This window comes from Silurus aristotelis (genome assembly GCF_946808225.1).
Source record: "Silurus aristotelis genome assembly, chromosome: 24".
NCBI lineage: Eukaryota > Metazoa > Chordata > Actinopteri > Siluriformes > Siluridae > Silurus > Silurus aristotelis.
Window position 1 is genome coordinate 18,828,539 of NC_139597.1, and position 26,037 is coordinate 18,854,575.

General features: G+C 44.1%; 1 protein-coding gene and 1 long non-coding RNA gene across 14 annotated transcripts in view; one reads left to right on the forward strand and one right to left on the reverse strand.

The window, feature by feature from the left end:
* eps8a (EGFR pathway substrate 8a, signaling adaptor) overlaps window positions 1-26,037 on the forward strand; it is a 40,678-nt gene that overhangs the window by 5,851 nt on the left and 8,790 nt on the right. For 9 of the 13 annotated variants that reach the window (XR_014531269.1, XR_014531270.1, XR_014531271.1 and 6 more), the window contains exons 2-11: window positions 18,028-18,114; window positions 21,321-21,391; window positions 22,095-22,165; window positions 22,256-22,417; window positions 22,935-23,084; window positions 23,566-23,648; window positions 24,062-24,198; window positions 24,356-24,429; window positions 25,073-25,199; window positions 25,707-25,795. Coding sequence is in view for 5 of the 13 variants with exons in the window: in XM_083527794.1 (XP_083383920.1) it covers window positions 18,056-18,114; window positions 21,321-21,391; window positions 22,095-22,165; window positions 22,256-22,417; window positions 22,935-23,084; window positions 23,566-23,648; window positions 24,062-24,198; window positions 24,356-24,429; window positions 25,073-25,199; window positions 25,707-25,795 (1,023 nt within the window). In the remaining 8 variants the exon portion in view is untranslated. Of the gene's footprint in view, window positions 1-18,027; window positions 18,115-21,320; window positions 21,392-21,862; window positions 21,914-22,094; window positions 22,166-22,255; window positions 22,418-22,934; window positions 23,085-23,565; window positions 23,649-24,061; window positions 24,199-24,355; window positions 24,430-25,072; window positions 25,200-25,706; window positions 25,796-26,037 lie in introns of all 13 variants that reach the window. The other 4 variants (XR_014531273.1, XM_083527795.1, XM_083527796.1 and 1 more) reach the window with 1 other exon arrangement.
* On the reverse strand, window positions 19,358-20,114 carry LOC310718800. Its single transcript, XR_014531277.1, has 3 exons — window positions 20,088-20,114; window positions 19,906-20,047; window positions 19,358-19,449 (listed from the first exon to the last, which is right to left on the reverse strand). It is a non-coding gene; the product is annotated as an uncharacterized lncRNA (long non-coding RNA).

Here is a 26,037-nt window from a genome sequence, read left to right on the forward strand (position 1 = left end):
GCAAGATTAAACACCAGGGCCTGTATTCGGTTTCATCCCGCCTGATTTCCAGCGTCTCGGCACAGGCATTGTTCACCCCCTGCTATCTGCACCGCCCGCCTCCGATTCCTCGGCGACTCCGCAGAGAATTGCTCTGGCCACATGCCGTCCCATTCATCAGGTTTCCTTCGTCCTTATCTCCACCGTCATATAAACGTCCTTTATTGTTTTCTATTCATAGCCTCAGCCGTCTCTCTATAGGTGTTGGAAAAGAACACACGCCTCTTCCAGCGTCGCTTCCTCTTGGATCGCTTCCAACCACAGGGGCCAAACATGAGCAAAGAGGGAAGTTTAATTAGGGCTTTTTCTCACTAATACTTTGGAAAAGTGTATTGTGTGTATATTTAACGGCATATTGTACTGTTCTTATAGACTCCACTCTTCTGGGAAGTTGATAATCAAGATTCATTCAGCTACTGATGTTCTAGTAAAGTGATGGAGGTGAGGTGGCCTAAAGATGTTCAGTACAGCTTTGTGCACTTTCTGGAAAAGGTTTGGTTCAAGTGAAGGTCAAATTCCATGCTAGCACATCCAAAGACGCCTTACACAATCGTGTGCCTCCAAGTTTGTAGTATCGTTTGGAACCGACTAAATATGGTCAAATGCAAACTAAAGTGATTTTTGGTGGTACAATGAAGAACCTACACAATATTAGGCAAGCTTTAATCTTATATCTAATCTGGAAATTGTACAGGAGTGCCTTCATTCAGAAAAGTTCTCGGATTAGCATGCACCGCCTCGCTTTTTTTTGTTGTTGTTGTTGTCTTGTACAACATCAAGCACCAAAAGTCCAGCTGCTGCCCAAGAGAACGTGACCGTTAGCTATCTCAGCGTGTCCCATTATGGAAAACAGCTCTATCTAGTTTTAGATTTTAGATTCGATTTGGTGCGTAGCGAGCCTGTTAGCATTAAAAGGTTAGCGATGTAACTGCTAGCTGAAACGGGCGATTGAGATCCTTTGTAAAATGGTTTGCGTACTGGTTTGGAAAGAATTACAGAATAAAAAAGACTCCGTTTTAATCATAATAAATATACTGCACTTCAGGAGATCCACGTTCTTCTGGAAAGTGTTTCTGAGGAAAATTCTGCTAAATGTAACATATCGGAGCGATTCTTGTGAATTTCGGGGTTTCTGCGGCCTTTGTGTGAGCGTGTATTTTCCTGAACACCACAGCTTGGCTGATTTTATGTCGTATGTTCATCCCTTCCCTGAGGGCCAGGAGAGCATGTTTATCGTGTTCCTCAGTCATATTATGGACTAAACAAGGATTAATGGAATTTGCAGTGTGTAGTGCCTGTCGGATATTTTCCTTTCGTTTCGTGGACCGAGCACAGATTGTACACTATACACACTCGGAACATCTCATTACACATTTAGAACCTCCACTCTACTGGGAAGATGTTCCACTCGATTCTGTGGAGATGTGTGCTCATTTAGACACAAGGGTGTTTGTAGTAGGCCACTCAAGACCTTTCAAAATTCATGTTCATGGAGCTGGATTTGTGCACTTCGTAGAACAGGTTTGAGTCTCAGGTTTGAGTCTCCTAGTTTGTGGAAACTTCATGCTAGCTCATCAAAAGACTTCCTATACAATTGTGAGGCTCCATGTTTGTGGGAAACGTTTGGAGAAGAACCACATATGACTGGAAAAGTCCTAATATTTTTGCTCATATAGTGTATGTGTAGTTCTACTAATAAGTTTCAATAATTTAGACACTTTCAGCAAAATGAAGGCTTCTACATCCACTGAGGTGTTTGCGCAATCATTTACTCATTACAAGTCGACTAGACGTCTGGTTTAATGAGGTGCATGCAGGATGTCACTATACTCAAATTTGTATCGAGTAAAACTCAGGGTACAAACATAAATACCAGGAAAGTGGGTGGGACTAGGCACGAGTGCCTAAAAAGTGGGCGGAGTCCTGCACTTGTGTGACATAGTCTGAAACATTTCCAGACGTCTGTTTAGAAGAACATCTGGATTTTTTTCGCGCTGTACATTGTTTTTTCTTTTGTTCAGCAGAGTTTGAGTACTCAATATCTACTACATAAAAATAGCAAAAAAGTGGGCGGGGTTAGTCACCGTACGTTCAGGAGTGGGCGGAGTCCTGCGCACATCTTTATATTGGAATATTAAACCAAACCCATACTTTTTTTTCCTAGATGTTTCAGCCGGGTCTCGGATCATTCTAGTATATTTTAATACTTTACAACACCAATGACGTGGTGTTTTTTTTGTTTTATGGCTTCACTCCTCAGAAATCACACCCTCATTATCTCTTCCAAGAAAAAACAAACCAAAGGCATGTTCGGTACGCTCGGGTTTTTGCCGCTTCACCGACACGCCTCCACACCGCATCATGTTCAGCCTGCAGACTAAAGATAGTCTTCAAGTCGTTTGGCTGTAAAATAATGCAAAAGTGTGTTCAGACGTCCGCCTGTACCTTTTATATATATTTTGTAGCTTACCAGAGTACAGACGTGGACAAAGAAATAAGAATAATTGGATTATAGTGACGTTTCAAATGAACTCCCACAAAACAGAAAGGTTCTGGAACATATCCAGACCATGTGCTCCTGATATGAACTGCCTATAGACAGATCAAGGTGTATCACTGAGAGCTACAGAAATCACATGCCTGCAGGATGTAGTGAAGGGTGCCTTTAGTTCTGTCCTTTTCATCTGTGGTCTTCATTTTTCAACGTGGAATAAATGACAGCGGAATGTTTTTGTGTACGTTTTGAGCAACTTCAGCGAAAAGTGTTTTGGGTTTTTTTGTCATCAATGGCTTTCCATAAAAGAATAAAACTAATAATGTATTATGAGATTTATTCATAATAGAGAGAATTGTGAGCTCTTTAGAAATGGATTTCAGGTCGTAACGGTGTAAAATCTCGGCCCTCGGCTCTCGTATCTCCTCCCGAGGTTTCTTTATAAAAAGATGAACGTTATTTTTGGCGTAACTCCAGTCACAGAAATGTATCGAGATACGGATTAGAAAAGGGCCAAATCCTATTGAAATCTGGAGGAGTTTGTCGTTTTTTTTTTTTTCTACGAATGCTATAAATAGCACAGTAATGGGACATTATTTCCCACGAATCTCCCGATGCAGTGTCCGTCTGAAAGACAGCAGGTTACGATGGAGATGTTTTAGTCACGTGTTTATATTGTATCATTATTATGTGCATTCTCTTTGGACAAAAATACTGGGACACCTTACTGTTCCAGAAATTTCCCCCTTTGCCCGAACTAGGAGACCCAAAACCTGTTTCAGTGCACAAAACCAGCTCCATGAACATATGGTCTGAAAGGGGGAACATCTCGAGTTGCCTGCTATAGAGCTCTAAACCCTGAACACCTCTGAGATGAATTTTTCATGCTGACTTCACCCCAGGTCTTGTTTCTGAATGAATCTCAGGAGAGTGGAGGAACCGGAAATGGAGGATCTGGAATTTGTAATGGGGCGTTAAAAACAAACAAACCAAAAAAAAACCCCCCACAGATTTTATGTGCAGGTGTCCACAAACTTTTGATCAGTGTCCTTCTCAAACTCGGCCACTTTTGTTCGAGTCCAGTTCCTCTCGGCGTTTCTCGGCGTTTTCACCAGGGTTTATAAGAAGGCGGAGAGGTAGCTAATTGGTTGGACGTTGGAAATCTGAACAGTAGGTTGTGAGTTTAAAACCCAGCAACCTTATGAGCCCTGAACCGCTTATGTGTATAAATGAGATCATTGTAAAAGTTCTCTACAGTTTAAAATCTCATCCGTTCCTTGATCCAGTGGATCATTGTCAGCACCATGGTGCTCGTTTAAACTTGTTAGCTTTTAGAACATAGCTTCAGACGTGGAATGACCCATAATCACACTATCTGGTGTCACACAGAAGGGAGGATTGGTGTATCCGGTTCCTCTCAAAGTTTCTTCCTCGTGTGTCAGATGAGGGAGATTTTCCTCTCGCCTACTGATTTCAAAAATAAATAAAAAAGAAAAGAAGGAAACCTGACAAGTCCTTCAAGAAAAGATCCTTCTTCCCTCCAGGTGTTTGAGCTGACCTGGTTTCCGAGCTGTGGTTTAGAGAGTACTTTATTTACACGGTATCGACTTCAAAACAGTCGTCCTGCTCCCAGCGTTCTTCTGGAACGTGTCCTGGAAGTCCTGAAGCATGTCAAGCATCTTCTGCGATGTCAGAACGAAGCCGGATCTTCATCTTTGGGGAAAGTCTGCAGGACGAGGAGGGCGGGTCCGGAGGTGAGATCACGTGGACATGGTCACCGACAGTCGTTATGCACAAGTTGCCGCGTGATTTACGGGGGTCGATCTCGTCGAAGGTCTTTCCGATCTCTTGTCGTCTTCCGGCATTGTTCTTCTGCTCTTCTTCTGCTCCAGTATAGCCACAGTTACACCATAACACCGTCTCCTCCCGTCTGCACAATAAGAGGTCAATTACAGATTACGTCGCAAATCCTAATCACCTTCACTAAGTACAGCCGAGAGTCTGTTAGAACTTCTTCTCTGTCGCACTCTGGTTCCAACGTAACACCAAGAATAAAGGCATGGAGTCTCGGAAACTGTGAGCTCACGAAGCAAACCTCCTGAACCTCCACAACCACGAGTTCACAGGTAAGATCTCAGGTGTTGGCACCGTTATGTTATGTGGTACGATCTTCCAGGCCGATCTCGATCGCGTTCTCCGGAGTTAAACATTAATTTAAGTAAATGAGGAAGTACGACTCGCCCGGAATGCGTCATGGAGCTGCGGGAATGACTGGATGTGAGGAAGTTGCACCATAGAACGATGAGGAGAAGAAGAGAATCATCTCGGAGGAGAGTGTGAATCGTTTCGGCCTTTGAGACGTTTATGCAGTGGTTCTGGTTAATATTGTAAGAAACGTTAAGTATTAATGCGTAATGTTTAACACGGGACACTTTGGTTAGTCCTGATTACGGTTTAAAACCTGAGCCGGAGCTCAGTGTGCAGTTTAATGTTCACCTTTTTACTGCTTTCTGAGAAAAAACAAAACTGCAGTAGACGTGCAAAGTAGGCCAGACTCGGACAAGGCTGCACCCACGCTAATCTGCGCTAATCCTTCTGTAATAATGGACACCACGTGGGTCGCGGTGCACCGGACCCCAGACAGGCCCGAGTGATCAACACTTTGTACTGATGTAATGATCTTATTGATTTGAGTCCCGATCGTGTTCATGTGCACCTGGAGTTAGTGTAGCTAGCAATCATGCGGGATGAAGGTTGTGTCGTGCACATGATCTTACTTTGTTACGCAATAAGAACCCAGGAAGTGAGGATGAGTTATAGATCCAACTGTCCACACGAAGAAGGTCAGAACTGAGTTATAATCTCACACATGGATGGATGGATGAACAGAAATATACACATTGAGCTCGATAGATAGAAAGAGAGGGGGATGAACAGTAAGATCGAAAGTAAGATGGATAGATTTGGGTGTAGATAGAGAGATACAGGACAGATGAATACAAAGAAAGTAAGATAGACAGATATATGACGAATGGATGGATGGATAGAATGAATGATCGAATGGATGAACAGCAAGAAAGTACGATTAATAGATACATGGACAGGCAGCTGGACAGATAGATGACAGAGAAGGATGGATGGATCAATAGATGGATGAATGAACATAAATATTCAAATTGAGCTAGATAGATAAAAAGAGAGGGGGATGAACAGTAAGATAGAAAGTAAGATGGATAGATTTGTGTTTAGAGAGATAAAGATGGATGGACAGACGAATAGAGAGAAAGATAAACAGATACATGGATAGATTAGACCGATAGATGACAGAGAGAGGGATGGAAGGATGGATAGATGGATAAAGAAAAATTGAAATGATATATAGACAGACAGACAGACAGACAGACAGACAGACAGAGTGAGAGAGCGGCTGACCGACAGACTGATGGACAGAGGTATAGATGGATAGGTAGGTCGGTCTGTCTGTCTGTCTGGAGGGCGGATAGACAGATGGAGAGATTGTTATATGTACACTGATGGAGGAAGGAGATGTCTGCATGTCCTGGGTGTTTTGGTTGTTGGTGTTTTTTTTCTTCTTCTTCTTTAATACTTTCCAATCATTAGACACTTTCGGAAGTGAGACGTGTGAATAAACACTTAATAGACACTTAATTAGCATCATAAAAAAGACGAGGCGTTGGGTTCAGGCAGACTGACTTGCTGTTGGTGCAGTCGTTCCTGCCTGAGCCGTGAGACGAATGCCAATGAAGTGAGAACAGAGGCGAAGCTCTTCAGGAGAACGTTTAGTGTTTCCCGCTCTGACTCTGCGTGTCCTCAGCAGGGGATGAAGAGTTAACAGCCATCATGATGCTCTCAAGATAAGAGATCTTTCCAAATGATCAGAAAACGTTCTCTAACTGGAAGTAGCAGAACTGCAGGTGAAGATCACGTTACTGAAGATATCTTGGCAGAGTTTCTCCTGTGTGGCGTCGCGTGAGTTCTCGGGGTGGGAGACCAGTTTCTCGGCTCACAAACGTTTGCATGGAGGCGGAGTTTTGGATGAACTTTCTTGAAAAAGGATTTCTTCAGAATGTTCAGCTTCCACAGTACACAAGGGTGCAGTGCAGCGCTCCAGAGAGGCCACGCCTCATTTATTTATTAGATTTTTTGTTTGTTTATTTATTTATTTTTGTTCATTTTTCTTTGGATAATATGGCTTTTCTAAAGATCATGACTTTTTTTTTATCTTGTGATTAAAGTTTTCCTGTCTGTCTGTCTGTCTGTCCGTGTGTCTGTCCGTGTGTCTGTCCGTGTGTCTGTCCGTGTGTCTGTCCGTGTGTCTGTCTGTCTGTCCGTCTGTCTGTCCGTCTGTCCGTCTGTCTGTCTGTCGTATCATTATGGCTTGGTGAGATTGTGTGATTTTGGACAGTTCAGAAATGGGCAGAAAGAAATCAATTCACTATCAAATACATTTCCCCCAGTTTGTTACTGAGATCCAGGAAAAATCAAAAATCCATTTATTAGATTTTTTTTAATGATCTTTTTTATTAAATTATCAACTTGTCAATCATTTTTGCAATATCATCATCCGGCTGCAGTTTATTTGCGCGAGCATCGTAAAGGTGTCGCGGAGCACGATTCGTTCTGAAACACTCCCTCGAATAAAAAAAAACAACAAAAAAAGAGAAAGAAACACAAAATGATATTTAGTGTGTGTAATTACTGGAGTCGTTGTCTCTAGGCGGGGTTCTGTACACTCCACTATTTACAACAGATGAAAGGTGAAGTTGTGCGTCACTGTTTGCACACTGGGGCGAGTCGGCAGCGTGAACTCTTCGCTACGGACTTTATTTCATCAATAAAAGTGCACTAGACGGACAGAAGTATTGGGACACCTGACTTTTCCAACCACCTCCACGTCGAGTCTCCATTCGCTGTTTTAATAAGCTCCACTCGTCTGGGAAGATGTTCCACTAGATTTGTGCTCATTCAGATACAAAGATGTTCGGGAAAGTCAGGTCAAAGTTCTTCCATATCTGCACGGCGCAGGCTTTGTGCAGTTTCTGGAACAGGTTTGGGGTCTCGTAGTTCAAGAAAAGGGAAAAAGGTCCCGTCAAAGACGTCCTAATCACGTGTTTTCAACAGTTTGAGGAAGAACCATGATATGGGTGGGAAATGCCAGCGTCCGAATACTTTTGGCCACACAGTGTATATGTACATATATAAAAAAAGAAATTACGCTTCTTTTGGGAATTCGCTTAAAACGCAGCTCTATTGGCAGGTAATGTTGCGTGTCCAGACGAAAACGAACGAATCGTTCATGAACAGCTCATCGCTAGTTTGTAGTATTTTGATGATGGAAAGTTTATGAATAACCGCGCCGTGTGTTCGATGTCGTTAGTTTGGTCTTTGGTCTGGACTCTTAGGACAAAAAAACCCCCAGACAAGACAATAAAAAAAACGGCACATGAACTGAAATCATATTTCTGACTCACGGAACGATTCATTCACTTTAAAGATTTCAGTGCATGTAGCGTTTTTTTTTATTGTCTAGTCAGGTTTTTTTTTTGTTCTCAAAAGTGTAACAGCCTTCTTCAAACTACCCAGAATTCCCAGAATCCTACAGTGTACACTGGGGGAAGAGATGTTCACTCACTAGGCAAAACTCTTTCTTCCTGGTGGAGTCTGGTGGAGACTAGTGGAGTCTGGTGGAGTCTGGTGGTGTCTACTGGAGTCTGGTGGTGTCTACTGGAGTCTGGTGGTGTCTACTGGAGTCTGGTGGTGTCTACTGGAGTCTGGTGAAGTCTGTTTGTGTCTGGTGTCTGATTGTGTCTGATGGAGTCTAGTGCAGTCTGGGGGTGCGTAGTGGAGTTTTGTGGCATCTGGTGGAGTCTGTTGGTGTCTAATTGTGTCTGATGGAGTGTAGTGCAGTCTGGTAGGGGCCTATTGGAGTCTGGTGTGGTCTGATAATGTCTGGTGGAGTCTAGTTCAGTCTGGTAGGGGCCTAGTGGAGTCTGGTGTTGTCTGATGGTGTCTGGTGGAGTCAGGTGCAGTCTGGTAGGGGCCTAGTGGAGTCTGGTGGGGTCTGGTGGCGTCTGATGGTGTCTGGTGGCGTCTGATGGTGTCTGGTGGAATCTAGTTGTAGTCTGGTGCAGTCTGGTGGTGTCTACTGGAGTCTGGTGGAGTCTGATGGTGTCTGATGGTGTCTGGTGGAATCTAGTTGCAGTCTGGTAGGGGCCAAGTGGAGTCTGGTGGTGTCTAGTGGAGTCTAGTGGAGTTTGATGGATTTTGATGATGACCGGGGCAAGAGATATTCACTTGCGGGGGAAAACTCTTCCCTTCTTTCCTTCTGCAGGAATGGTAACATCTCTGCTCTTTTCATTTCACATCACAAGCTCGGAGGCTTTGTTCAGAAGTACAACCTTCATGAGTAATTTTGTGTCTGTCAATGCTTGTGTGTGCGTGTGTGAGTGTGCGTGCGTGTGTGTGTGTTTGCAGGTGGTACACGACGTCCTTTGATGTTAAACACAAAGGCTTTGATTAGGCAGTGCTTTTCTAAAGGTTTGGCTGAGGGACACACAGGTAGGGCATGGAGGTGCACTTCAGCTGATGTTGATGTCATGCGGCTGTCTGAGTCTGGTGTCGTCTGAAAAAGATGGGTCTAGTGGGGTTTAGTGGATTCTTTAGGAGTCTACTGGGGTCTACTGGGGTCTACTGGAGTCTACTGGAGTCTACTGGAGTCTACTGGAGTCTACTGGAGTCTACTGGAGTCTATTGGAGTCTATTGGAGACTATTGGAGACTATTGGAGACTATTGGAGACTATTGGAGTCTATTGGAGACTATTGGAGACTATTGGAGTCTATTGGAGTCTATTGGAGACTATTGGAGTCTGATGCAGTCTGATGCAGTCTGATTGAGTCTGAAGGAGATGGTTTGAGTCTAGTGGGGTTTAGTGGATTCGTTAGGAGTCTATTGGAATCTGATTGAGACTGATGGAGTCTAAAGGAGACGTTTTAAGTCTGATAAAGTCTGAAGGACATGGTTTTGAGTGTGATAAAGTCTGATGAAGTCGGATGGACACTGAGTCTGAAGGAGATGGTGTGAGTGTGATGGAATCTGATTGAGACTGAGGGAGTCTAAAGGAGACGGTTTGAGTCTGATGGAGTCTTTGCAGTGCAGAAAAACATGTCAATGCCAAGATGATATGTTTTTTTTTCCTTCTCCCTGCCAGAGAAGCTTGCAGTCGCGTGGGCGTCGTGACAAAAATATCATCTCGCGATTCTCACATGGGTTTGGGATGGTTTTTTTTCTCCACCCTCCGCATTTTCTCACACCCACAAGCAAAACATCTCTTATCACGTTTCAGCTAAGAACCGAGCACGCTGAAGAGGAACACGTGCAGACTCGGAGACACGTGAAGCCAGACAGAGGAACACGTTCTTCGAACTCTATCCGCATATTCAAATACACGAGCGTCTACGATTCGCTAGAGTCACTGTGATTGACAGGAAAAAGAAAGATTAGGCCCCGCCCACTCAGACAACATTGGCCAAGCTATTAAGGAGACTATTAGAGAGAGAGAGAGAGAGATTTTCAAAAGTTTGTTCTTATTTAATTCTTGCTAATTGAACCAGTACACGTTTTGGCCAAAAGTATTCCGTCTTTTTAGTAGTATTTGCGCTTCCTCTTTCTCAAACTGTTACACTGCAGTTGGAGACACGGAGTTGTGTAGGACGTCTTTGGGTGTCTGAGCATGACATTTCCCCTTCACTTGAACCACGAGACCCAAAACCCTGTGCACAAAAGCCTGCTCCATGAAGATCTGGCTTACATTCATTAGAGTAGAAGATCTTAATTGGCCTGCTTTAGAGCTCTAATCCATTCTTCTTCTTCTTTTGTTTCCTCCTGTGTGGTGGTTTCATCCTCAGCGTCCTTCTCCTGATTATATATATATATATATATACCCCATTGTTCCTTCCTCTGCACGTGACCGAACCATCTCATGGAGCTCAAACCATATATTAAGGATGAATGTTTTCACGCTGACTAAACCCCCATGTTTCCTCACCTCACCTCCATCAGCGTACTAACACCCTTGGAGCTCGATTAGACATCTTCACACACCTCCACTGGAACATCCTGCCAGAATTGTAGAGGTTTTAGAACAGAATCTGGAATGAGATGTTTACAACAAACAATAAAGGTGGATGGATGGAAAGAGTGGGTGTCCGTATATTTTTGCAAAGAAATGTGTACGAACATGAACGTCGTGGCTTTAACACACAGGGCTGGTGGAGGTTCTGAACCCAACCGAACAGAACGGAGATCTCGGTCACGGGGGGCAGAGCTTAAGCCGATTATAACAGACGACTGTTTTCATGCCGTGCTTTAACGTTGCTATAGCAACGCTCCACAGTAGCTCACCATTCACCTGCTTTCAACCCCAGTCTCTTTCTCTTTCTCTCTCTGTGTGTGTGTGTGTGTGTGTGTGTGTGTGTGTGTGTGTGTGTGTGTGTGTGTGTGTGTGTGTGTGTGTGTGCGCGTGCGTGCTCTCTTTCTCTCGTAAAACACAATACCACACACGTGAACGCTGTGTTTTTTTCGTCTGGCTTTTGTCCCTCTGGGTTTATTCCTTCTGAAAACCACCTCACCCCCACCCCCACCACTCATCGGCTTTTCTTCTAACGGGGAGGTTCTCCGTTGCACAAAGGGTTAATGCTTCAACAACGGGAACGGACAACATTCCCGGTTGTTTGTTTGTATAGCCGTATGTCAAACTCGCAGACCTTCTAACATTGTTATTCCCAAAATTCCGATTACAGCTCGGCGTTTTATGGGAAAGGACGCAGACGACACGTCTGAGAGACAGCGTCTGGTTTGATTGAGTTTTATCCCACATGGCAACCCGGTCCAACACTTAACACTGTCTTGTTAACATCTTCTCGATGAGTTCTCTTTTGATCTCTGTTCTGAGATCCATGAGGTCACTGTGAAGGACAGAACCATGAAGATTTACATCTACAGGAATGTCATACGGCAGACACCCATAGCTCATGTCCACACTGATATGTTTCTCGTTCCCCTCAGTCAGCGGAAACGTAGCTTTGTGGAAGAGCGACGTTTGGGGAAACGATGGATAAACTGTGGAGCGTTTTTAAAAGAAAACGCAATTTTTTTTTTTTTAGATGTATCCGGATTAGCGCCATTCATAAAACTGAGCAGCTATGGGATTAAGGGCCTTACTCAGGGGCCCAGGAGGGGGCGGGGCAGCTTGGTGTAGCTGAGATTTAAACTCATGACCTTTGGAGTCCAAATCCAATGCTTTAAACACTACACGCCCCAACCTAAAGATGGATTTGGACTGTACTTTGATCATGAATGAGCATGTGTGGTGAGACTGGTTCCTCTCAAGGTTTCTTATCATCTCAGCGAGACGTAGAAAATATTATTTATGGACCTATTTATGAATTTAACATGTATAATAATAATGTTTATTTCTGTACAGTAGAAAAGAACTAATTGAATTGAATGATTGGTGGAATCTTTTTATTTATTTATTTTTGTTGTTGTTGTTGTTGTTGATTGGGGCGTTTGTAGAAGCTAAGCTAAAGGTAATGGAATAATTGACTAAGCCATGCTAATTAGCGTTGTGCGTCGGGGTCAGTCGGCGCGCCGGTGTCACGATCCCGGGCCGTGTTTTAGCGTGACACACAGAATAAAGGTAAACCACTACCTCATTAATCATTCAGCTTTCTCTATCAGCGTGTGCCAGCCAGGTGTGTCTCGCGCCGTCTCGCGCCGTCTCTCAGCTCCGAGGCTCCTTCACATGCTCCGTCCTTCAGGCTTACAGCTTTCCCTTTCCCCAGCTTTCCCCTTTTAAAAAAGGTTTCGGACCAACGGGTGCGAAAAGAAGAAGATACACACGGCATCCTCTAAAGTTTATGGGAACAATTTGGAGAAGAAGCACATAAGGTTGCGAACAGGTCAGGTGTCCCAATACTTCTGGCCCCACAGAATAGACAATATCCAGAAATTGCCCATATAAATTATTTTCTTTTTTTCACTCTGAGACACAGGAAGTCGAATAAAAGAACACTGTCCTTTTTTTTTTTTGGAGACTAAGGAAAGTGGTGTCCATGGAAACCAGGCTCCGAGCTAACGTTCAGGCAGGGAAGAGGAATCCCGCGTCGTATGAATCGTGTGTGAGCTGAAGCTCGAGTGTGTGAGCTGAAGCTCGAGTGTGTGAGCTGAAGCTCGAGTGTGTGAGCTGAAGCTAATAAAAATCAATAAATATATAATAATCAAATCTCAGGAAAGGAACCAGGCCGCAGCCCGTGATGGACTCGGACCACGACGAGCTTTTTCTTCTTATTTGCTTCCTGCTTTATTATTAACTCCCTGACGAGATCCACGATAAGCCATAATGGCCTGGTCCAGTCTTCCCAGTTACATTTATGAATTATTAACAGAACTATAAACTGAGAGAACGGCTCGCTCGTGGGAATGGCATGAAGGGCACACTGCTAATCGACGTCTGTAGATGCGGTGGCATGAAATTCCCATGAAACCTGGAGACCGGTTCCTTCATTGGGATGAATTTTTCATGCTGACTGCACCCCAGATCTTCTCAACCCACCTACATTATTATTATTATTATTATTATTATTATTATTATTATTATTCATTATTATTATTATTGAATTTTCTTTTAATTGCTTCTTCTATGCTTGAAAAGCAGTATATAAAAGAAAGATTTTACATCACTTCAGGACCTGACTGGCTGAATGAACATCTCCACACATCTAGTGGAACATCTTCCCAGAAGATTGGAGGCTATTAGAACGGCAAATACAAAACGAGACGTTCAGGGAGCACAGAAATCTCCAGCTCGATACGTCACAAGTTTAAACAGAAACACGACGACGTTCATCGCATCATGCCGATGATGATGATGATGATGATCTTTGTCTTCGGGTTTATCAGGCTCATTAGTTATTTGACGTGTTTTTGAAGTGCATTTAAAGTACTTCAAAAATACTTCAAAAAAATACTTTAAATGTACTTCAAAAGTAGTTCAAATGTACTTCAAAAACACTTCAAAAACACTTCAAAAACACTTCAAAAACACTTCAAAAATACTTTAAATGTACTTTAAATGTACTTCAAAAGTAGTTCAAATGTACTTCAAAAATACTTCAAAAATACTTCAAAAACACTTCAAATATACTTAAAAAATACTTAAAAAGTAGTTCAAATGTACTTAAAAAATACTTAATTAGCCCAAAAACTACAGAGAAATATGGCGTAAACAAGGACACGCGTGTTTTTACGAGTTCGTGTCAGAAGTTTCTTTCATCATTTCTTCCTCTCAAAATGCAGTTGAAGTGATGCTGAACTGTTTATCGCTGATCAGTAAAACAAGAACTCGATCGGCGACTCGCTGCGTTCAACCAGTTACATTTGTAAACGAACGATTTCGCAAAAACGTGAAACGAGTACAAAAGTACAGAAAAAGCTACTGAGTGTCCGTTACTGCTGTACAGAGCGGCGTCTCCACTCATCTACCCCTAAAGAGACGTTTTTTTCTTTCATCGCTCTCTCTGAGACGTGTCCTGATTAACGCGCTCTTACGGGAGGTCCAGCACACGTTCCCACATCCTCTGTTATATCACACCAGGAAGCAGCGTCGTCCTGCCCGTATCACTTTCCTTTCTCAGAGATCAATCAGACACACATTGAGCCCCAAAAGTATCGGGACACGCGACTCTCCCAAGCCAAGGCGTTCCCGTAAGCCTGGAGGCAGAACCTTTTCCCTTCACGTCAACTCAGAGACCCAAAACCTGTTCCAGAAATTGCCGATCTTCTGCTCAGGTGTCCACAAACATCCGATTGACCTTTATACTTGATGTAGAAGTCATTTAAAGGTCAAAACGCGGTTGCTCGTTTTTATCGCACGTGCTCCATGTTGACGTGACTTGGTTTGTTTGAGAAGATCCCGAGGAGTTTTTCTTCAGCCGTAGCACGTTTATACATCTACATCGATTACAGGTGTAAAAAAACTTTCAATACCCAAACCTACAGTGGTTTAACGTTTGTTTTTGAGATGTTTACGCTGTTTATTCCTAGACCAGGATTCCCACGTCGGCGTGGCGTGTCGGGTCGAGTCACGCGTCTGCGCGTCACATCCGAGAAACCCGCCTTGGGTCACTGCTTCTCGAACATAAAAGGGAGCCGGCGTTACAGGACGGATTCTGTGTCTATTTTCAGCGAACAAAAGCGAGAAACTCAAGGGGTGTGTGTGTGTGTGTGGGGGGGGGGGGGTACAACCTAAAGTAAACAAACACCCACGTGGTCACGTGAAGGGCTTGAGCACCGTTTCAGATGCCGTTTTACCCTCTGCTGGACGTGTCACTTTACAGCACAGTGAAATTCTTTTCTTCGCAAAGCCCTTGATACAGGACCCCGATAGCACACAGAGGGTTAAGGGCCTTACTCAAGGGCCCGAGAGTGGCAGCTCAGCAAAACCAGGCCTTGAACCCACAACCTCCTGTTCAGTGACCTCGAGCCTCAACCATTCTTAAGTTATAGAAATGTCTCGGAATACTGTAAGTGTATTAATTAAATACATTTTAATAGTTTATTATTAAAAATAAATACATTAGGGCACACTGTGTGGCCAAAAGTATTGGGACCTATCTCTCTCTCTCTCTCTTTTTCTCTCTCTCTCTCTCTCTCTCTCTCTCTCTCTCTCTCTCTCTCTCTCTCCCTCTTCCATAGTTGTGATTCTTTTCAAAACTCTATAGGACATCTTTTGGACTCTATAGGACGTCTTTTGTACTGTATAGGATGTCTTTTGGACTCTATAGGACGTCTTTTGGACTGTATAGGACGTCTTTTGGACTCTATAGGACGTCTTTTGGACTGTATAGGACGTCTTTTGGACTCTATAGGACGTCTTTTGTACTGTATAGGACGTCTTTTGGACTCTATAGGACGTCTTTTGTACTGTATAGGACGTCTTTTGTACTGTATAGGACGTCTTTTGTACTGTATAGGACGTCTTTTGTACTCTATAGGACGTCTTTTGTACTGTATAGGACGTCTTATGTACTGTATGGGACGTCTTTTGGACTCTATGGGACGTCTTTTGTACTGTATAGGACGTCTTTTGGACTCTATGGGACGTCTTTTGTACTGTATAGGACGTCTTTTGGACTCTATAGGACGTCTTTTGTACTGTATAGGACGTCTTTGTACTGTTTAGGACGTCTTTTGGACTCTATAGGACGTCTTTTGGACTCTATAGGACGTCTTTTGGACTGTATAGGACGTCTTTTGGACTCTATAGGACGTCTTTTGGACTCTATAGGACGTCTTTTGTAATGTATAGGACGTCTTTTGTACTCTATAGGACGTCTTTTGTACTCTATAGGACGTCTTTTGGACTCTATAGGACGTCTTTTGGACTGTATAGGACGTCTTTTGGACTCTATAGGACGTCTTTTGGACTCTATAGGACGTCTTTTGGACTCTATAGGACGTCTTTTGTACTGTATAGGACGTCTTTTGTAATGTATAGGACGTCTTTTGGACTGTATAGGACGTCTTTTGTACTGTATAGGACGTCTTTTGGACTCTATAGGACGTCTTTTGGACTCTATAGGACGTCTTTTGTACTCTATAGGACGTCTTTTGTAATGTATAGGACGTCTTTTGTAATGTATAGGACGTCTTTTGGACTCTATAGGACGTCTTTTGTACTCTATAGGACGTCTTTTGGACTGTATAGGACGTCTTTTGTACTGTATAGGACGTCTTTTGTACTGTATAGGACGTCTTTTGTAATGTATAGGACGTCTTTTGTAATGTATAGGACGTCTTTTGTACTCTATAGGACGTCTTTTGTACTGTATAGGACGTCTTTTGTACTCTATAGGACGTCTTTTGTACTGTATAGGACGTCTTTTGGACTTTATAGGACGTCTTTTGGACTCTATAGGACGTCTGTGGATGCTGTAGCGTTAAATTTCTCCTTCTCTTGAACTGGAAGATCAACATGATGATCGAAAAACCTCAATCTCATGTTCAGGTGTCCACAAACTTTTGGTCCTACTAAGTATTTTACTTGAGATTTTTAAATGCAGTACAGTCTTGGGGTTTCCTCTGAGACACTGAGCTCCATCCCCCTCCCTCCCTCTCTCCCTCTCTCTCTCTCTCTCTCTCTCTCTCTCTCTCTCTCTCTCTCGTGCCGTCCCTGTGTTTCAGGAAGGACGTTTTTAAACCCCCCCGTGGGATTGACCACAGCCAACCCTGATTCCTTTAGGTTATAATTAGCCATCGTGAACTCCATCTCGTCCCTGTGGCGCTGCAGCTCTGGAGCTCGGTGTGAGCGCTAACGCTGCAGTCCTCTCGTCTAAGCTGATCTTCCTGACCTGGATACGTGCAGCGTTAGACGTCCCTCCGCTTTAGTCCAGGATTTAGACCCGAGACTAGATTCATCCTGCTTCTTGCTTTAGGGTGAAGCAATAATGACTGGATCTGATTTTGAATATCATTTGATAAGATGTTGGACTTCTGATCAGAGGGTTGTGGTTTCAAATCCCACCACAATCATGCGGCCACTGCCTGGGCCATCAGCAAAGTGGATCATTGTTTGATCAGTGGTGGATCTCAGGTGGATCAACTGTATAACTGAGATGAATGTAAGTCGCTCTGGATAAGGGAAATAATGTAAATGTAAATTAGATGAGATTCTCCGAAGCTGGGAAAAGGCGAGTGTCCCAATACTTTTGGCCAGAGCGCGTCTAAAGTTCAGCTGTTTACATGAAAAGTTCTCACTCAAATGAACAACTTCTTCCTCTGTCTTACGCGAGTCATGTTTTCTCACGGAGGAACATGAAGGAAACGTGGACCTTGTAGTTGATACGGAAACAACGCGAGCGGAGCGAAGGTGCTTGTTCAGCGTGAATAATGCGCGACCCCTGACCCCAGATTATCAGCCTTTATATTAGTCACATAATAGAAACCGTACGTTCAGCATTTTCCATCGCAGATAAAATCTTATCGCTCTTATCTTCTGTAACGCGTTGAAGCTGGTGGAATAGCGGAGCAGGGCCCAAGGGAACTCCTACATCTTTCAAAACATCTACTTTAGTGAGAAGAGGAACATTATAACGCTGGACAAAGTGTAACTCAGTTTTGTGCATTGACTAATTGGGTGAATCAGTGGGGGATCAATGAGGGTCTTATGGATCCGTATTGGATCAGTGATTGATCAATTGTGGATCAGTGGTGGATCAATGATGGATCACAGTTAGATTAATGGTGGATCATTGTTGGTTTAATAAATAAGTGATGGTCATGTGTCTAAAAGGATTATTTTAGCTCTGAAGATCTTGTCAGATGTTCCTGGCATCTCCTGTACATTCGAGGAACGTGGTTTGATTGAATGAAGTTGTGTTTGATGAAAATCTGCTTTTTTTTTTTTTATTCCAGTTGCTGTTCTGCTTGCGCGAAGTCCAGAATGAACGGATACGCTGCGCCGACGTACCCCTCGGGGAGCTTCACTAACCCCCAGCTGAAGTAAGTGAGACACTGTGAACCTTAGATACCAGCAGGAGATCTTCCTGTCCAAACCATGTAAAGCATATCTTCATGTGAGGAGCTGAGGAGGTCTGGGAGTGCAGTCAATTCATCCCAATAGGATGTGCAGAAATGTCATGATGGAACTGGTTTGGGTCTCCTAGAAAAGTTTTGCTCCTGCATCCAAGTTTGAGGGAACATTTTGGTGAAGAAGCACAAGGATGGAAAAGCCCCAATATTTTTGTGTGATCTTCATCAGGATCCCATACCTGGTCATTTCGTTGCTTGTTATTTCACAGGACCATCAAACCATGATGGTGTTCTACGTTCTGGATGAGTGGTGTTGCTCCAAAGGTTCTGCTCCACACTTCCACTTCTCCTGCATTATTCAATCCTTCCTTAATTAGCACTCACAATCAAACAAATATCAAGTGTCCTGCTGATTCACCAGCGAGCGAGACACCTGAGTCCACACACTCCTGCTGTTACCCTCACACACTCCTGCTGTTACCCTCACACACTCCTGCTGTTACCCTCACACACTCCTGCTGTTACCCTCACACACTCCTGCTGTTACCCTCACACACTCCTGCTCTTACCCTCACACACTCCTGCTCTTACCCTCACACACTCCTGCTCTTACCCTCACACACACTCCTGCTGTTACCCTCACACACTCCTGCTCTTACCCTTACACACTTCTACTCCTGCTCTTACCCTCACACACTTCTACTCCTGCTCTTACCCTCACACACTTCTACTCCTGCTCTTACCCTCACACACTTCTACTCCTGCTGTTACCCTCACACACTTCTACTCCTGCTGTTACCCTCACACACACTCCTGCTCTTACCCTCACACACACTCCTGCTCTTACCCTCACACACTTCTACTTCTGCTCTTACCCTCACACACTCCTGCTGTTACCCTCACACACTCCTGCTCTTACCCTCACACACTCCTGCTCTTACCCTCACACACTTCTACTCCTGCTCTTACCCTCACACACTTCTACTCCTGCTCTTACCCTCACACACTTCTACTCCTGCTCTTACCCTCACACACTTCTACTCCTGCTCTTACCCTCACACACTTCTACTCCTGCTCTTACCCTCACACACTTCTACTCCTGCTCTTACCCTCACACACTTCTACTCCTGCTCTTACCCTCACACACTTCTACTCCTGCTCTTACCCTCACACACTTCTACTCCTGCTCTTACCCTCACACACTTCTACTCCTGCTGTTACCCTCACACACACTCCTGCTGTTACCCTCACACACACTCCTGCTGTTACCCTCACACACACTCCTGCTGTTACCCTCACACACTCCTGCTCTTACCCTCACACACTCCTGCTCTTACCCTCACACACTCCTGCTCTTACCCTCACACACTCCTGCTCTTACCCTCACACACTTCTACTCCTGCTCTTACCCTCACACACTTCTACTCCTGCTCTTACCCTCACACACTTCTACTCCTGCTCTTACCCTCACACACTTCTACTCCTGCTCTTACCCTCACACACTTCTACTCCTGCTCTTACCCTCACACACTTCTACTCCTGCTCTTACCCTCACACACTTCTACTCCTGCTCTTACCCTCACACACTTCTACTCCTGCTCTTACCCTCACACACTTCTACTCCTGCTCTTACCCTCACACACTTCTACTCCTGCTCTTACCCTCACACACTTCTACTCCTGCTCTTACCCTCACACACTTCTACTCCTGCTCTTACCCTCACACACTTCTACTCCTGCTCTTACCCTCACACACTTCTACTCCTGCTCTTACCCTCACACACACTCCTGCTGTTACCCTCACACACACTCCTGCTCTTACCCTCACACACTCCTGCTCTTACCCTCACACACACTCCTGCTCTTACCCTCACACACACTCCTGCTCTTACCCTCACACACTCCTGCTCTTACCCTCACACACTCCTGCTCTTACCCTCACACACTCCTGCTCTTACCCTCACACACACTTCTACTCCTGCTCTTACCCTCACACACACTTCTACTCCTGCTCTTACCCTCACACACACTTCTACTCTTACCCTAACACACACCCCTGCTCTTACCCTAACACACACCCCTGCTCTTACCCTAACACACACCCCTGCTCTTACCCTAACACACACCCCTGCTCTTACCCTCACACACACCCCTGCTCTTACCCTCACACACACCCCTGCTCTTACCCTCACACACTCCTGCTCTTACCCTCACACATACTCCTGCTCTTACCCTCACACACTCCTGCACTTACCCTTACACACACCCCTGCACTTACCCTCACACACCCCTGCTCTAACCCTCACACACTACCCTCACACACACCCCTGCTCTTACCCTCACACACACCCCTGCTCTTACCCTCACACACTCCTGCTCTTACCCTCACACACACTCCTGTTCTTACCCTCACACACTCCTGCTCTTACCCTCACACACTATCCTCACACACACTCCTGCTCTTACCCTCACACACGCTCCTGCTCTTACCCTCACACACGCTCCTGCTCTTACCCTCACACACGCTCTTGCTGTTACCCTCACACACGCTCCTGCTGTTACCCTCACACACGCTCCTGCTGTTACCCTCACACACGCTCTTGCTGTTACCCTCACACACGCTCCTGCTGTTACCCTCACACACGCTCCTGCTGTTACCCTCACACACGCTCCTGCTGTTACCCTCACACACGCTCCTGCTGTTACCCTCACACACGCTCCTGCTGTTACCCTCACACACACCTTTGCTCCAGGCATCTCAGAATCCTCTCTCTCTCTCTCTCTCTCTCTCTCTCTCTCTCTCTCTCTCTCTCTCTGCTAATATTAGCTCAAGTGATCTCAGACTGTTCCTCTCTCCAGATCCTTCCACGCTGGATCCTTCACTTCACTCTGCTGGTTTTATCCGTGGTTCCTGTTCTGTTGAAACTCATCAGCTTTTGGTCAAACATCTCTCCCATTGTGGTGGAAAGGAATTGATCCTGTGTTACCTCATATTTGTACCCCAGTAAAACAGGAAGTTCTGGTTAAACTTGGACCTGGTTTCCTGTTTCTAGTCACCCTGGTTTAGTAAATCAGTGGGATGACACCGAGTTCGTAGGGGTGCCAATAATTTTGGATATATTTGATCAAACCCAGACGTGAACGTTGTATTAATGTTACGCTTGTGTTTCTCCACAGTGGCCTTCGCTCGCAGTCCCCAGAACACCAGGCACACGACGACAACAAATCCAGTGCGAAGGCTCTCTACGGTGCGTGTGTGTGTGCGCGTGTGTGTGCGCGTGTGTGTGCGCGTGTGTGTGCGCGTGTGTGCGCGCGCGTGTGCGTGCGCGTGTGTGTGCGCGCGTGTGCGTGTGTGTGTGTGTGTGTGTGTGTGTGTGTGGTCGCCACTTGCTGTTTGCTCAGCATAGTGCACCCTCTACCTTCTCTTCCATCATACCTTCACTTCTCTTTCTTCACCTCTTTCTCTTTCCACCACCCCCCCCTTCCCTTCGGAGGAATGTTTTCTTTCTTTCTTTTGTTCTTTATTTTTTTTACTTTCTTTCACTTCCTTTATTGTCTGTCTGTCTGTCTGTCTGTCTGTCTGTCTGTCTGTCTGTCTTCCATCCTTTCTTTCTTCCTTGCTTTATTTTTCCAATGACAGCATTTATTTATTTATTTATTTATTTATTTATTTATTTATTTATTTATTTATTTATTTATTCCTCTGCTCATGCTCTCAGGGACAGATGGGTTTTACTTCCTCCGTTCTTCAGCTAAACACAAAAAGAAAGGTAGCACACAGCAGTATGGGGTGTGTGTGTGTGTGTGTGTGTTTAGACGACTGTGAAGAAGTGTGTACCTTGAAGTGCTTCTCTCTCTCTCTCTCTCTCTTTCTCTCTCTCTCTCCCTCCTTCCTTCCTTCCATGTTTTGTTGTCCTCCTTCCCTCACCCCATGTCTCCTTGTTGTCTCAGAGCAGAGAAAGAGTTACAGTAGGAACAGTATGAACAGCAGTATGATGGACACCTCGCAGTACCTGGTGGAGGTAAAAACCTCACAGTGACCTCAGCGTTAGTCGTCTGCAGATCTTCTTCTTATTCCTCAACTCCTTCTCTAATCCGTCCTCGTCTCGCAGCACCTCACCACCTTCGTCATGGACCGCAAGGACGCGATGCTCACCATCGACGACGGCATCCGCAAGCTCCGCCTCCTGGACGCTAAAGGGAAGGTGTGGACGCAGGAGATGCTGCTGCAGGTGGACGACAAGGCGGTGAGTCTCATCGACGCCGACACCAAGGTGAGGAACCGAGCAGAACAAATCCCACGTGAAGATCTACAATTTACACTGGTACAATAACTTTCTTTCTTTCTTTCTTTCTTTCTTTCTTTCTTTCTTTCTTTCTTTCTTTCTTTCTTTCTTTCTTTCTTTCTTTCTTTCTTTCTTTCTTTCTTCCTATTCTCTTCTATCTTCTTTTTCTTACATCCCTTCCTTCTTTTCTTCCTTCCTTCTATCTTTCTATTCTCTTCCATCCTTTTTTCTCTTCCTTCCTTCCTTTCTTCCCATTCTCTTCTATCCTTTTTCTTCCTTCCTTCCTTCCTTCCTTCCTTCCTTCCTTCCTTCCTTCCTTTCTTCCTTCTATCTTCCTTCTATCTTCCTTTTCTTCCTTCCTTCCTTCCTTCCTTCCCTTCTTCCTTCCTACCTTCCTTCTATCATTCTATTCTCTCCCATATTTGTTCTTTTTTTCTTCTTTTCTTTATACTTCCTTTCCTTTCCTTTCTTCTTTTCCCTCAATCCTTCCTTCCTCTGGTAAAAGAACGAGTTGGAGAACTTCCCCCTGAGCACGGTGCAGCACTGCCAGGCGATCATGAACTCCTGTAGCTACGACTCCGTCCTGGCCCTGGTGTGTAAAGAGTCCGGACAGAGCAAACCGGACCTGCACCTCTTTCAGTGTGACGACATCAAGGTGACCTTCTCCTTCTTCTCCTTCTTCTGCACACTAACGCTAATTCTGAACTCATGAATATAATAGGATGAGAAGATGTTCACACCTCCTGGGGATGATGGTCCTGATGGTCAAAATCAATGTGATTCTCCTCTGTTTCTTTGGTCTTCCATGGTATCTTTCTGTCTGTCTGTCTGTCTGTCTGTCTGTCTGTCTGTCTGTCTGTCTGTCTGTCTGTCTGTCTGTCTGTCTGTCTGTCTGTCTGTCTGTCTGTCTGTCTGTCTGCCCGTCCATTTTTCTTTCCTTTTTTTCATCCTTGTCTTCTTCCCCTCAGTCCCCCTTGGTGTTTCCCTTATTCTCCCTCAATCTCTCCTGCTCTCCCTCGTTCTTCCTTTTTTCTTCCTTTATTTTTCTTCATTGTTGTGCTGTCTCCCTCAGTCTCGATCATTTCTCATCACCTTACAGTTTATGTTCTAAAAATTCGACGTTTTTTTTCCTCCAGGCAAATTTGATCCAAGCGGATGTCGAGAGCGCCATTAACGATCACAAGGGAGGGAAGTCCAAGAAGCGTCCGGAGGTTCTCAAGTAAGGCTCCTGTTCACCTTCTTCATTTCCTGCATTATCTTATGCGACATGTCCGATAGCAGTATCATGTCCGATAGCAGTATCATGTCCGATAGCAGTATCATGTCCGATAGCAGTATCATGTCCGATAGCAGTATCATGTCCGATAGCAGTATCATGTCCGATAGCAGTATCACATCCAGACACACTCTAGGGAATGAGTGCTTAGTGGTTAAGACAATAGACTTTTAATCTAAAGGTTGTGAGTTCGAATTCCAGCCTCACCAAGCTGCCACTCCTGGGCCCCTGAGCAGGGCCCCTAACCCTGTAGCTGCTCAGGTGTATGTTTGGAAAAGAAATGAGATCAAGTAAGTCAAATGGCTTAAATGTAAACGTTGGGAGCTAATTCCCCCGAGCCTCGGTGTCTCTCCTAGAATGATCCAGAAGAGCGATGGAACTATTCCACCTCCTCCTGGTGGCCCCGCCCCTGTTCCTCCAGCAGCGTCCAATCAGGTGTCTGTGAACAGCAGAGTGGCTGCTTGGTCAAACTCAGCCAGCGATCATCACGACTGTGAGTCCTGCACACATTCGCACTATTCAGAGACCAGATTCGATTATCAAGCTGTCGCTTATTCACTTCCTGTGTGTGTGTGTGTGTGTGTGTGTGTGTGTGTGTGTGTGTGTGTGTGTGTGTGTGTGTGTGTGTGTGTGTGTGTGTTTGATTTCAGATGATGCCCAAAGGCCATATGGGGAACAGGAGAAATCTCCGGAGATGACTGCAGCGCGAATAGACAGAGACGTGGTAAATCTGATCAGATTAATCCATGCTTGAGATGTTTCCATGCTCTAAACCCGCCCTTTCATCTGTTTATATATAAACAGCCAATCAGAAAACACAAAATCAATAAATCACAGGTGTCTGTGATCTCATGTATGTAGAAGAGGGTAGACAGTGCTTTCGTCTGATTAAGAAAAAACGTTCCACCTTCATGGTAGATGGTGTTTCATGGAAAAGACCAGGCTGATGAACCAAACTGAGGAGAAAAAGTACACTATGCGACCAAAGGTATTGGGACACATGACGTCTAGACGTTTTTTTTTTTTTTCGGATGCTGAATGCTGACTACACCCCCTCCCAGGCCTCCTCACCTCAAATCACCTACATGACTTTACTAAGACCCTCACAGCTGAACGAGCATAAATCTCCACAAAATCCAGTGGAACATCAGGAGGTGAATATGAGAGCCAATGGGGAATGTTGAAAGACTCTGTTTGAACAGAAGATTAAACGTGGACTTGAATATTCAAAAAGCACACGGTTTTTCGGGTGTCCACAAACATTCGGCCATATAGTGTATAACAAAGTGTTCCGATTTCTAAAAAAAAGAAACATCGCCGGGATACGAATTGAATCAACACTCTGTTTTTTGTGTTTTTTTTCGTAGCAAATCCTGAACCACATCCTGGACGACATCGAGCACTTTGTCACCAAACTCCAGAAAGCTGCAGAGGCTTTTAATGAACTTTCCAAGAGAAAGAAATCCAAAAAGAGTAAAAAGAAGGGACCAGGAGGTACGCAAACATTTACACTCTTTAACAATTCTTACACACACACACACACACACACACATTTTGATAATAAGAAATCTGCTTCATGTTCTACATCCCATTCCACACCGCTTTTATAATAAACTCCATTCTTCTGGTAAGATGTTCCACTCGATTTGTGTTCATCAGTAAAGTCAGGTACTGATGTAGTTGAGGTGAGAGGGTCTGGGGTGCAGTCAGTAGGGTTGAGGTCAGAGCTCAAGCAGATCTTCTTGGAGCTCACTCTGTGCATGCTGGAACAGGTTTGCGTCTCCAGTTTATATAAAGGGACGATTTCATGCTCCTACATCCAAAGCATTGAAAAAGTTGAAAGAAGGACCAAATGTGGCTTTTTTTTTTTTTTTGTGTGTCCCAATACTTTTTATATTAAAATTCCGAGTTTGAAAGATTTTGGAGGACATGTTCCTGGTATGAGATTTGTATTAGATTCGAGAATTGGACTGTGATCAGATCTTCTCATGTGTCACTTAGAGGGAGTGCTGACGCTCCGAGCGAAGCCGCCGGGACAGGATGAGTTTGTTGACTGCTTTCAGAAATTTAAACATGCCTTCAACTTGCTGGTGAGTATTATTATTATAATTATTATTATTATTATTATTCATTATTATTATTATTATTCATTATTATTATTATTATTATTATTCATTATTATTATTATTATTATTATTCATTATTATTATTATTTATTATTATTATTATTATTTATTATTATTATTATTATTATTATTATTCATTATTATTATTATTATTATTATTATTATTATTCATTATTATTATTATTATTCATTATTATTATTATTAT